The following is a 13282-nucleotide window of genomic DNA, read 5'->3' as shown; positions in this document are numbered from 1 at the left end:
TATTTTTCATGGCTCATTTCTTTACTTCCTTCAGGTCTTTGCTCAGATGACACTTTATTAAAGATGCCTTCTGTTGCCTGCGTATTAAAGAGCAGGTCTCCACTTTCTTCCTCTAGCACTCTCCATCTCTCCTTAACATCACCTCAATCTTCTGTGTATTGACTTACTTATTCCTGCCTGCCTATCTAACTAGAATGTAAGCTCCATGAGGGACAGCTCATCTATCTGTTTTGATTGCTGCTATATTTTGTTCACTGTGCACCTGCAAAAGGGCCTACCTCACGGTAGGTGCTGAATAATATTTGTTTGGTGAGTCAGGGAACATGGGCTTGGGACTTACCTCTAGCTATGATCTTTTCTAAAGCTTGGATTCCTCCCCCCCAAAAAGGCTCCCAGTGTTTTCCTCATCGTGTTATTGTAAAAAGTTAAATGGTACAGGAAACACATGTTATAGGGTGCTGCTTGGCTGAGAGTACAGAGGCCCTGTAGCTTAGGGCACCGGCTTCTGACACCTGAGTGACCTGCCCCAAGGATCCCTGGCCCTTCTAGTACCTGCTTCAGAAGCTTCCTGAAGGTTATACAAAAGCCACGAGGAAAGTGCTTCATACAGTGTCTGATACAGTAATAGTAACCGCTGCTAGGGACTGGGAAAGAAGGATTCTACTTCCTGGATTTGCTCTGGATCTGGACTCTGCCTCCTCTTTTGTTTTGGGATAAACAGACCTGTCCAGACCTGTCCTTATCTTCTCTGGGCAGACCCTCTCCTTCCAAGCTTCAGGAAGTCCTTATACACAGCCTGCAGATAACCCTGTCCTCAGGCTAGGCTTTGGAAAGTGATTCCTGAGTCATGCTGACCTGGGGAATAGTGGGAGAAGGCAGGGTGACAAGCCCAAAATCCCAAGGCTTCCCCTTGATTGTTACGTTGATGCCCATGGCCAGTCAGAGGTGGACGACTTAGTCCACCTAACTTCCATTCATCTTTCACGTCTGCCCACAGTTGGCTTACCCCCACCAGAGGGTTCACCTGCACTGAACCTGCTCACCACCTCCCCCTCCTTCCTAGCTTCACAATGTCCTTTCTTGACTCTACAAATCCAGTGTGTCTCATCAGATTTCGACCTGCACGGGGGCGGAGCAGTAATCTGTCTTGGTTCATGTCTATGGCCCCAGCACCTAGCATGGTGCCTGGCATATATAGAATGTGGTCAATAAATATCTGCTGTCCAAATGACTGAATGGATTTTTCCATCTTTCAGATAAGTAAAGTGGTCTAGAAGAGAAAGTTCCCCTGGCAGCCCCTCCCAGGTTACACCCAGGTCGCTTCTCAGTGCCTTGGGGCAATTTGCATTGCAGTCCTAAAACTGGGCTAGGCCAGGCATTCATTTTATAATTGTCCTGAGGAGAAAAACAAAACAGACAATAGAGATCCGAGGCCTCATTTTTTCAGCCAAAGAGATTCCTACCCTGAATTTGAAATAAGGGGTGAGAATCCCCAAAGGTGGAGGCATTATCATCCCCACCCTCAAAACTAGGAATTGCTCAAAGGGCCATTTAAAAAACAAATTTCAGAGGGGGCAGTTTAAAAGTCTGTTGGAGCTTAGGCCAAGGATCTTAGCCTTAGGAATTCCACTTCTAGAATTTTTGTCAAAGAAAAATCTCGAGATTAAGGAAGATTTTGAACAAGGAAGCCGGTTCTTTTCACCACCTCCCATACAAAAATCAGAAAACTGGAATTGTCCTAGGAGTGCAACAGAGAGATGTTTACATTAATGTGCAGATACAAGGGTAGAAAACTAAAAGAGAAATGGACTCCTCATGGCTTCCAGCAAGCTCAGAGCCTATTTGAAAATCAATAATCTCCCCCACTGCTCCATATGTTGATGAGTTTGCACCCTACCTGGTCCTGATTTACCTTTTTTTTTTTTTTTTTTTTTTTTAATCCTCCTACGTTAGGTGGCTCATTTCTTCAGCCAGTAACAGCCTCCCAACAGGGGAGTTTTTGTCTGGTTCACTGCTCTGTCCCAGCACCCATCATGATGCTCAATAAAGACATGTTGCGTGAATGCACAAATATATCTACAGGGTTGACTTCAAATCTTGGGCAATTTGGCAACTCCTACCCACATGAAAGGTGCCAATGAACAAACAATTCCATTCTAAGACCTAATAACACCATTCATAAGATACATGTATACACAGATAACTATGTATGTGAAAAAGCAAGATGCTAAATAGTGTAAAAGTGTATACAGGAGTCCATGGTTTGGAGGAAAATAATAACACAGAAAAAGATGTGTAGGCCATTCTAGAATGATCCTGGGAAGTTCCAATCTCAGTTTTGCCCCTAACCAGTGTGAGACCTTGGATAGCACCTTTCCTCTTTCAAACCCATCCCCCTGCTCCCACAAAAAAACAAGGATAAGAGTTAAGACCTCCTGGTGGAATTACTGAGAGGATTAAGGAAGAAAATGCATGTAAATGCTCAACACCTCTCCTAGAGTCAGTACTCAAAGATATATTAAAATAGAAATTTATTTCCCTGGTGACGGGATGGGAACAAAGATCATTTAACTTCTTTTCACCACTTTATTCTGTAAATAAACTCAAGTTTACGAAAGAGTTTCAAGAATAGCCATATACTCTACCCTGAGTTAATAATTGTTAACCTTTGCCATGTTTGTGCTATTTAACTCCTCTTCATTTTTTTTTTTCTAGAATGATTTCATCCCCTTTTACCTTAAATACTTTCAGCTTGTAATTCTGAAGAACAAAGACATTCTCCTACATAAGCAAAAGTACAACTATCAAATTCAGGAAATTGAACATCGATACAATATTATTATTTAGTTTACAGTCATGTTCAAATTTCATCAATTGTCCCCATAATAGGGCACCTGGGTGGCTCAGTCAGTTGAGCATCTGCCTTCAGCTCAGGTTGTGATCCCAGGGTCCTAGGATGGAGCCCCAAGTGGGGCTTCCTGCTTGGCAAGGGAATCAGCTTTTCTCTCCCTCTGCTCCTACCTACTCATGCTCTCTCTCTCTTTCACTCATTCACTCTTTCTTTCAAATAAATAAATAAAATCTTTTTTTTAAAAACCTGAAAAAAAAAAACCTGTCCCAATAATATCCTTTTTAAAAATTGTGGTTAAAAAAACTCACATAACATAAAATTTACCGTCTTTACCATTTCTAAGCATACAGTTCAGTAGTGTTAAACACATTCACGTTGTTGTGCCAACAACATATTTTATGGCAACTGTTTACCTCCATCCAAGACCACACATTGCATTTAGTTATCTTGTCTGTTTTACTTTCTTTTAATCTGGAACAATTCCCCAGCCTTCCTTTGTTGATTACTTTTATGACATAGGTGTTTTGAAAAGTGTAGGCCAACTGTAACTTTGCATTTGGCGATGTGATTTTATAATAAAGGAGCTAGTATTGAAGGTATGATGAGGATCTTAATAAACAGAAACAGGAAAATGTCTGTAGTATTTTTTCCTCCAGTATTTGGTAGAAGGAGGATCTAGAATCTATCTCTTTTGTTATAATGCCTTTGGGCCACACATTAGATACTTGGGATGATGGAAACGTTCTGCATCTTGTATCAATATCAGTATCTCATCAATATCAGCATCTCATTTTGCAAGATGAGATCTGTACATCAGGGGATCTCTTTATATTATTTCTTACAACTGCACATGAACCTACAATTACCTCAAAATTAAAAATTTAACTTAAAAAATGCTTTTTGGTATTTCAGAGCAGAAGGGTCAACCTTTCTCGGAGGAAGAACCTGGCCCCAAGGTGAAATTCCCAGCGGGAATCCTCATGCCTGAGAAAGGACTTCTTAATGAGCTCCTTTCACTTGCAGGGGTGGGGGGAGGGGCGCCTCCTTTGCCCTCCGCAGGGACATTTTAAAGTGAATGAAGGGAGCAAGGTCCCTCATTAAGGCTGAAATGGGAGCTGCTGGGGGCGGGGAGGGGGGGTTCTCTAGAAAGGCGGTCTGGCCTCAGGTCTGCATTTCCTGCGACAAAGTTATCACATTAACAATAATCACCCCCCTTCCTTCATCCTAGAATGGACTGTGAAGGAAAACATTGGAAAGACCGTTTTTTACCTATTGTTTTCGTTAACAGACAAGTTCTTTTTTTTTTATTTTTTTTTTTTAATTTACTTATGATAGTCACAGAGAGAGAGAGAGAGAGAGGCAGAGACACAGGCAGAGGGAGAAGCAGGCTCCATGCACAGGGAGCCCAATGTGGGATTCGATCCCGGGTCTCCAGGATCGCGCCCTGGGCCAAAGGCAGGCGCTAAACCGCTGCGCCGCCCAGGGATCCCCAACAGACAAGTTCTTAATAAAAACTGAAAAACTGTAAAGACCTAAATAGGCAACCATGGGGATTAGTTATGAGCATTATATTCTTGCCAGTAGAATAGTAGCGTCTTATGATCATGTTTACATAGCATTTATAGTTGAAGCCAAGAATGGCATTGTCTGAGATTTTGAGGTTTCCTTTAGAGGACTTGGGATTGTCCTCAAGGTTGAGAAGAGCTAGGTTGGAAGGAGAGGGGGAGGGACGCCTGGGTGGCTCCGCGGTTAAGCGTCTGCCTTCGGCTCAGGCTAAGGGCGTGATCCTGGAGTTCCAGGATCGGTCCCACATTCGGGCTCCGTGCGTGGAGCCTGCTTCTCCCTCTGCCTATGTCTCTTCCTCTCTCTGTGTCTCTCATGAATAAATAGATAGAATCTTAAAAAAAAAAAAAAAAAAGGAAAGAGAGGGAGATGCTTTCAAGAGCGTCATCATGGGAAATGAACCTGCCACCAGATCTCTATTCAGGGTGAAATGCTAATTTCTGGTTGTTCTCAGAATGATCAATCATCCCTACCTAGGAAGGTTGGCCATTCTTGCTATTTAGAACCCAGTTAGTCTGAACATGACATTCCTTGACCCTTCTAGGAATTTCCCATAAAGAAATCATCAGATGTGGGGGAAAAATGTGTACTGGGATGCTTATTGCCATATTCTCAACATAAGATTGAAAAATTGGCGTAATAATAACAAGCATTTACTGAGCACTTACAATGGGCTAGTTGCTGTGGTATTTTATGAGCATTGTCTCATTTCATCCTTTCAAGTAGGTTCTATTATTGTCTCCATTTTTACAAATGAAAAAAGAAATGGAGGCACAAAAAGCTTAGTAATTTGCCCAAGACAACATTATTAGTGAGGGAGACAGATGTGCAAATGACAGCAATAACACAATGTGATAAACATTAAAATAGAAATAATATGAGCGACAATAGACAGTGCAAAGTATTATTATTATACATATTGTCTATTCAGGTGCTTCAAATAAAGTCTGGCACATGGTAAGCATCTAAAAATGCTTGTTATCATTTATACCTCAAACCCAGGAGTCACCTGGAGATTGTTAAAATGTAGATCCTGAATCAGCAGGTCTGGGTGGGTGGGAGGGAGCTACAAGTCTGCATTTCTAACAAATTCCCAGATTCCTTCAAGGACCACACTTTGATTATCAGAGATTAAACAGGGTGGGGAAGGAGGAAGTTCTGAATATGTAAAAACAAAACAAATCACACAACCCCCAAAGACCTGTGACTTGGAAGAAAACTAGAAGGCAAGACAGCTACTGTGTTACTACAGTGTTGGACAGCAGCTTCCAGTGAATTTCTCTCTCTTTCTCTCTCTTCTGTCACATGGACTAACTCACTTCCGCAAATATTTATTGTGTGCTTCAGCACCAGGCACTGTGGGAGCAGAGATTAAGGAAATCCAGTGGTTTCCTCTAGGATTTTTTTTTTTAGTGTTAAAAATAATTTAAAGAAACACACTTTTTTTTTTAGATTTTATTTATTTATTCATGAGAGACAGAGAGAGAGAGAGAGAGAGAGGCAGAGACACTGGGAGAAGCAGATTCCATGCAGGGAGTCTGACGTGGGACTCCATCCAGGGACTCTGGAATCATGCCTGGGCCAAAGGCAGGCGCTAAACCACTGAACCACCCAGTCGTCCCAAATTCTTTAAATTTTTTTTAAATTTTTAAAAAATTTTTATTTATTTATGATAGTCACACACAGAGAGAGAGAGAGGCAGAGACACAGGCAGAGGGAGAAGCAGGCTCCATGCACCGGGAGCCCGACGTGGGATTCGATCCCAGGTCTCCAGGATCGCGCCCTGGGCCAAAGGCAGGCGCCAAACCGCTGCGCCACCCAGGGATCCCCCAAATTCTTTAAAAATACATTTTTTAAATTAAAAATGTCCTGGATGGTGAATCAGGGGGTCTGAGTTCAGTCACTGTCAGAAGACTTACTCTCTTCCAGGTACCCTGGACTTGGCCAAGTGCCCTGCATACATTTTCCAAGTACTTTGTTCTTCTTCTTCTTCTTCTTCTTCTTCTTCTTCTTCTTCTTCTTCTTCTTATTCTTCTTTTATATATATTTATTCATTTATTCATGAGACACAGAGAGAGAGGCAGAGAAACAGGCTCCCCTTGGTGAGCCCAATGAGGGACTCCCAGGACCTGGGACCCTGACCCGAGCGGAAGGCCGATGCTCAATCGCTGTACCACCCAGGTGTCCTGCACTTTGTACTTCTTGACATCAGTTAATAATTTTACAAGCATGTGAATTTCACATGCGTGTGTCTGCCATCTTTACTAAACTTGACTTTCCCCCCTGGATGCCAGGCACTGCATCCAGTTGTCCTGTGGCGTCCCAGCACCTAGTATGGTATCCACTTGATATTATCTGTTGAATTAGTACATGAATGAAATAATCACCAAAGGAGAGGCGTTTGGCCTCTAGGTAGAAGACATTTTGTTCATACACTTCCAGAGGGATTTTTTTTTTTTTTTTTTTTTTTATTCATGAGAGAGGCAGAGACCTAGGCAGATGGAGAAGCAGGCTCCCTGCAGGGAGCCTGATGGGGGACTGGATTCTAGAACTCAGGGATCATGACCTGAGCTGAAGGCAGATGCTCAACCACTGAGGCACCCAGCTGCCCCCAGAGGGATCTTTAATGAAGGGTAGAAAAGAAAGCCTGGTAGGGAAAAGCCAACCAATCCTTTCCACAATCCCCCACCCCAGGTTTCTAGGCACCCCCTCCCCACCCTCAAGGCTAAGTGTGGGGTAGGTGAAGCTTTTGGGCTGGGGGGGTCATGTCCTAGATTCCATGGAGTACCTCTGTTTTCTCATCTGTTCAGTGGGGATCAGGGTAATGGTTACCCTGGGGCTGTGAGAGGTCCTTGGAAAAGACAATACAGGGGTGTTTCAGGTTAAAGTGATCATCACTGTCCTGATAATCTCCCTGCATGGATCGGAGCACCACCCTCCATGACTATCCCTGTCCTCACACTTCTTTGGGTCAGAGGTTCTCAGAGTGTGGTCCCTAAGAACTCGTTGAAAATGCAAATTCTCAGGCTCTACCCTAGACCCTTCTAGATCAGATACTCTGGGGGTGGGGCCCAGCAAGATCTCCAAGAAGATGCTAATGCAAGCCCAAGTTTGCGTCCTTCCTGCTCTGCTCTGAATGTAAGCTCTCCTAGGGACGTTTGGCCTGCGATGTTCACTTCTGTATCCCCAGGGCTGGCGTAGTAGGTGTGCAGTGTCTGCTGAGTGCCTCATACTACGTTCCTGGCGGCTAGCCGTTGGCTGAGGACCCCCGCGTGTCAGGCTACCTTCTCAGTTAAGCAGCCACCCCCGGGATCATTTTACAGAGAGCGAAACTGAGGCTCAGGGAGGCCACGCCCGGTGTTGTGGGGTCACCCAGAGGGGATCCCCTAGGGAATCCCACGTTGGGCAGCTGGGCTCCGCCGGGCTCTCCAGCGGTGGCAGCGGCACGCGCCTGCGCGGCGCTGCGAGGGCGCCCCCCCCCCCCCCGCCGGGGGTCCGCGCGCGTCCGCGACTCCGCGAGGGCGCCCCGCCCCGCCCCCGGGCTGGCGGGGGGAGGAGCGCGGCGGCGGCGGCGGCGGCCCGTGGCGAAAGTGCGGCTGCGGAAGCGCGGCGAGGCGGGCGGCGGGCGGCGGCGAGGGGGGAGGCGGGGAGGCGGCGGGCGCTGCGGGCCGAGCGGACGCCATGGGCCGCCTGCACTGCACGCAGGACCCCGTGCCCGAGGCCGTGGGCGGCGACATGCAGCAGCTGAACCAGCTGGGCGCGCAGGTGGGCCCCGAGGGCTCAGGGCGCGGGGGGCGCGGGCCGAGGGAGGGACTGGGCCGAGGGCCGACGGGCGTGGGGCGTGGGGCCCGCGGCGGGGCGCGGGCGGTGGGGCCGGGACGGGCGGGGGGCTCGGGGGCCTGCGGGGCGCGTGGGGGGCTCAGCGGCGGGACTAAGGGCTAGTCCTGGAACCAGGAGAAATTGAGGTGCCTTAGCAGACGAACTGGGAGGAGTCTCCCCAGGGCTGAAGGGAGTTTGGGGGAGCTGAGGCACTAGTGGGAGTTTGGGGAGCTGTGGGATCGGTGGGCCAGGCCGGGCCGGAGATGTTCCGCAGCGAGGCTGCGGGGGAGGCTGCGGGGGGTCTTGGCGTCCAGTGGGGGCAGGTGACCCAGGGTGGCCAGGCCGGGGTGGGGGGGCTGTGGGGGCCCCTAACTAAGGGGAGTACCTGGGAGCCCTCCAAAAAGCGAGCCATGTACCCTTCGCAGTGTTGGGCCCCCCTCCGCACACACACCCCTTGATAGTAGGGGAGCTGCTGGCAAAGCCTTTTTTTGTTCATTCCAGCAGCAAATGCCAGCCTGCCAACTTCCTGCCCCTGTGCTGGTTGGGATGCCCTTTTCAAAGCACCCAAGGCAGCCAGAATAAATAGGTTAAAATGACACTTCTCACCACCATGGTAAAGGTGCAGCTGATTCTCACCACTGGGTTGTGACTTCCCAGGAGGTGGGGTCCTTCTCCTTCATCTCAGCATCCCCCACAACTTACTGTTTTCTCACTAACTGACATATTCTGAAAGCCCCTTTGTCACATAGAAATAAATAAACTGAAAGTCACACGTGTTATTCTACATTTTCTAGTGGTCTCATTTAAAGATCAAAAAGAGGGCAGCCCTGGTGGCTCAGTGGTTTAGCACTGCCTTCAGCCCAGGGCCTGATCCTGGAGTCCCAGGATCAAGTCCCACATCAGGGCTCCCTGCATGGAGTCTGCTTCTGCCTGTGTCTCTATGTCTCTTTCTCTCTCTCTGTGTCTATCATGAATAAATTAAAAATAAATAAAATAAAATAAAATAAATGAAAATCAAAAAGAGAGGCGCCTAGCTGCAATGCTGGACTTTGAGGTCATGAGTTTGAGTTCCACATTGGATATAGAGATTACTTGAAAATATCATCTTTAAAAAGTAAATAAAAGGGTGCCTATGTGGCTCAGTCCATTCAGTGTCTGCTTTCTTTCTTTTTTATTTTATTTTATTTTTTTTTAAAGATTTTATTTATTTGTTCATGAGAGACCCAGAGAGAGAGAGAGAGAGAGACACAGGCAGACAGAGAAGCAAACTGTCCACAGGGAGCCTGATGTGGGACTCGATCCCGGGACTCCAGGATCACACCCTGGGCTGAAGGCAGGCACTAAACTGTTGAGACACCCAGGGATCCTCTTTTTTATTTTTCTTTTCTTTTCTTTTTATTTAAAGATTTATTTATTTATTCATGAGAGACACACAGAGAGAGAGAGAGAGAGGCAGAGACACAGGCAGAGGGAGAAGCAGGCTCCATGCAGGGAGCCCAACATGGGACTCGATCCCGGGTCCCCAGGATCAGGCCCTGGGCTGAAGGCGGCACTAAACCACTGAGCCACCTGGGCTGCCCTTCCTTTTTTTTTTTTTTTTAATAGCGTCTGCTTTTAACCCAGGTCCTCATCTCAGGGTCCTGGGATCCAGTCCCAGATAGGGCTCCCTGCTCAGCAGGAAGTCTGCTTCTCCCTCTGCCTCTCCACTCAACCACTTGTGCTTTCTCTTTCTCTAATAAATAAATAAATAAAATTTTAAAATATCTTACTTATTTATTCATTAGAGACACAGAGAGAGAGGCAGAGACGCAGGCAGAGGTATAAGCAGAATCCATGCAGGGAGCCCCATGTGAGATTCGATCTCGGGACCCTGGGATCACGCCCTGAGCCGAAGGCAGATGCTCAACCGCTGAGCCACCCAGGCATCCCAATAAAGATTTTTTTAAGTAAATAAAATAATAAAGAAACAAAATTAATGTTTTCTTTAATCTATATTAAAATATCATTTCAACATGTAATTGATACAAAAATATAAATGTATTTAATTTATTATTTATTTATTTAATTTTTAAAGATTTATTTATTTATGATAGACATAGAGAGAGAGAGGCAGAGACACAGGAGGAGGGAGAAGCAGGCCCACGCCAGGAACCTGATGTGGGACTCGATCCCGGGACTCCAGGATCACGCCCTGGGCCAAAGGCAGACGCTAAACCGCCGAGCCACCCAGGGATCCCCTAATTTACTTTTTTTTTAATATTTTTTTTATTTATTCATGAGAGACACAGAGGGAGAGAGGCAGAGGGAGAAGCAGGCTCCATGGAGGGAGCCCGACGTGGGACTCTTTCCCAGGACCCCGGGATCACGCCCTGAGTGGAAGGCAGACACTCAACCACTTGAGTGTGTCCTGATATTTTACTTTTTGATACTAATTTTTCTTTCTTTTTTTTAAGAAAAGATTTTATTAAGGTAGAGCAAGAGAGATCATACATAAGGAGCAGAGGGGTGGGCAGAGGAAGAGGGAGAAGTAGGCTCTCCATTGAGAAGGGAGCCCAATGCAGGGCTCAATCCCAAGACTCTGGGATCATGACCTGAGTTGAAGGCAGATGCTTAACTGACTAAGCCACGTAGGTGCCATGATAATATCTTTTCTGATTTTTTCGCACATTTTACATTTATAGCACATCTCAAATCAGAATAGACTTTTTCAAGTGTTTAATAGCTACATATGGCTAGTGGCCACTGTTTATCATACAGCAATTCTAAGTGCTTTTATGTATATTATTAAGTCATTGAGTCCTTAGAACCACCTTAGGAGGTAGGTGTTATTATTATCCCCATTTTGTAGATTAAGGAAACAGAGTCACGGAGTGGTTAAACAAAAGTAGCTGTTGTTTATTGAGAATGTACCGTGTGGTAGGCACTGTTTTCCGTGCTTTATGTGTAGCACCCTTAAAAGGTAGGTGCTGTTATTATTCCCATTTTACAGATAAAGAAATTGATGTGTTTAAGATTAGGCAGTCAGGAAGTTGTGGAGCCAGGAATTCAGGACCAGATGCTTGACTTCAGATTCTGGGGAGTGAAACATACAGAGTAGAGCTTTGTAGATGTTCTCCCCAGGTAGGTAGCTTAGCTTTCACTTGTTTATGTGGTGAGATTTTCTGGAAGATTTTCATTTGGAGAATAAAAAAGATTCTACTGCTAAAAATCTTTTTTGAAGCTACAGGATGATAGGATCTCTAAGGTTACCTCCAACTTGGTATTCATGGAAAAAATATAAACCACATCCTTTATAATAAGATCTTGCCTTCATATTCTAACTTTGAAACACACTCTGGGAAAAAACAAACACACACACACTCTGGGGGCACCAGGTGCCTCAGTCAGTTGGGCGCCTGACTTTTTTAATTTTTTTTAAAGATTTTATTTATTTACTCATGACAGACACACAGAGACAGACATAGGCAGAGGGAGAAGCAGGCTCCATGCAGGGAAACGTGATGCGGAACTTGATCCCAGACCCTGGGATCAGGCCCTGGGCCAAAGGCAGATGCTCAACCTCTGAGCCACCCAGGCATCCCAGGAGCACCTGACTTTGGATCTCAAGTCAGGTCTTGATCTCAGAGTTGTGACTTAGGCCTGTGTTGGGCTCCACGTTGGACATGGAGCCTACTTCAAAACAAAACAAAACAACACTATGAGATCTTTACCTTTTTTTTTAAAGTTTGTTTGTTTGTTTATTTATAGTACTCCATACACCCATTGTGAGGCTCAGACTTACAACCCTGAGATCAAGAGTTGCATGCTTTGAAGACTGAGCCAACCAGGTGCTCCTTTCCTTTGTTTTTAACACAGAAAGCTTTTGCCTGGTGAGCAATTTACCAGAGTCCTTTCCCTCCCTTTCATTTGGATGATCGGATTTCTCCAAATACCCACTCTATTAGCTAAATTTATTTTGAAGTCTGAGGCCTAGGCATCAAGGAGAAAAAGAATCATTGTATCAATGTGAGCATCACCATTTATTGCTCACTCAGTGTCTATTTTCCTGAATCCCTACTCTACACCAAATAGCCACTAAACCCAGTGAGGTATACAAAGGCTTGATGGACACAGTCTCTTATGCTGGATAAGTTGTGATCTGCTAGAACAGGTCAGAAAATGGAGATCCAGCACAGTACTAGCACAGTGTACCTAGAAGTGTTCTCTGATGCCTGTGGCCAGTCCTGGGTAATGTGCATCCTTAAGAGTAGAATTTAAAAAACAACAATTTTTAGAATGGGTATGAGAGAGGAAATTCAGAAAAATATAAAGAAGAAAACAAATGGTCTACAGTCTTTTCACCTAACTGTAAATGAAAGCAACACATACAGTTAGAAAATTCAAACAGTATTCAAAGGTATAAAATTAAAATACCTATTTTGCTTATCTGCAGAAATTGTCATTTTTTTTAAAGATTTTATTTATTCATTCACAAGAGGCAGAGACACAGGCAGAGGGAGAAGCAGGCTCCATGCAGGGAGCCCGATGTGGGACTCGATCCCAGGACTCCAGGATCACACCCTGGGCTAAAGGCGGCGCTAAACCACTGAGCCACCTGGGCTGCCCTAGAAATTGTCATTTTAATAATTTCTTGTGTTCTCAATAGGAAAAAAAAAGTCTGCATTTGCCTGTATATATATGAGTATCTGTTAGAATTTTTAAGATTTTATTTATTTATTTTTTAAGATTTTATTTATTCATGAGAGACACAGAGAGAGGCAGAGACACAGGCAGAGGGAGAAGCAGGCTCCATGCAGGGAGACTAATGTGGGACTTGATTCCAGGACTTCAGGATCATGCCGTGGCCTGAAGGCAGGCACTAAACGGCTGAGCCACCCAGGGATCCCCCTAGAATTTTTTTTTACACAGAAGGGATTGCATGGTATTACTTGAAATGGATTTACCATAATTTATTAACCAGCCCTATATTAATAGACACTTAAGTTGCTTTCAGTTTTTTGTTGTTATGAACAATGCTTTGTGTAAATATGTCTGGTTTACTTTTTAGAA

The 13282-nt window shown here is 45.2% G+C and overlaps 1 protein-coding gene across 3 annotated transcripts in view; it reads left to right on the top strand.

Annotated features, from left to right (window-relative positions):
• The window catches only part of COMMD7 (COMM domain containing 7), a 92883-nt gene that overhangs the window by 13689 nt on the left and 65912 nt on the right, over positions 1-13282 (top strand). For 2 of the 3 annotated variants that reach the window (XM_077872735.1, XM_077872736.1), the window contains exon 1: positions 8029-8179. The exons of the other annotated variant lie outside the window; for it this stretch is intronic. In XM_077872735.1, the coding sequence (XP_077728861.1) occupies positions 8096-8179 (84 nt within the window). In that variant the 5' untranslated portion in view covers positions 8029-8095. Of the gene's footprint in view, positions 1-8028; positions 8180-13282 lie in introns of those variants that run through there. 3 annotated transcript variants of the gene reach the window in all.

Source organism: Canis aureus, chromosome 26, assembly GCF_053574225.1.
Source record: "Canis aureus isolate CA01 chromosome 26, VMU_Caureus_v.1.0, whole genome shotgun sequence".
In the NCBI taxonomy this organism is placed as follows: domain Eukaryota; kingdom Metazoa; phylum Chordata; class Mammalia; order Carnivora; family Canidae; genus Canis; species Canis aureus.
Note: the sequence above shows the minus strand (reverse complement) of the source record. Positions and strands in the feature narration are given on the sequence as shown.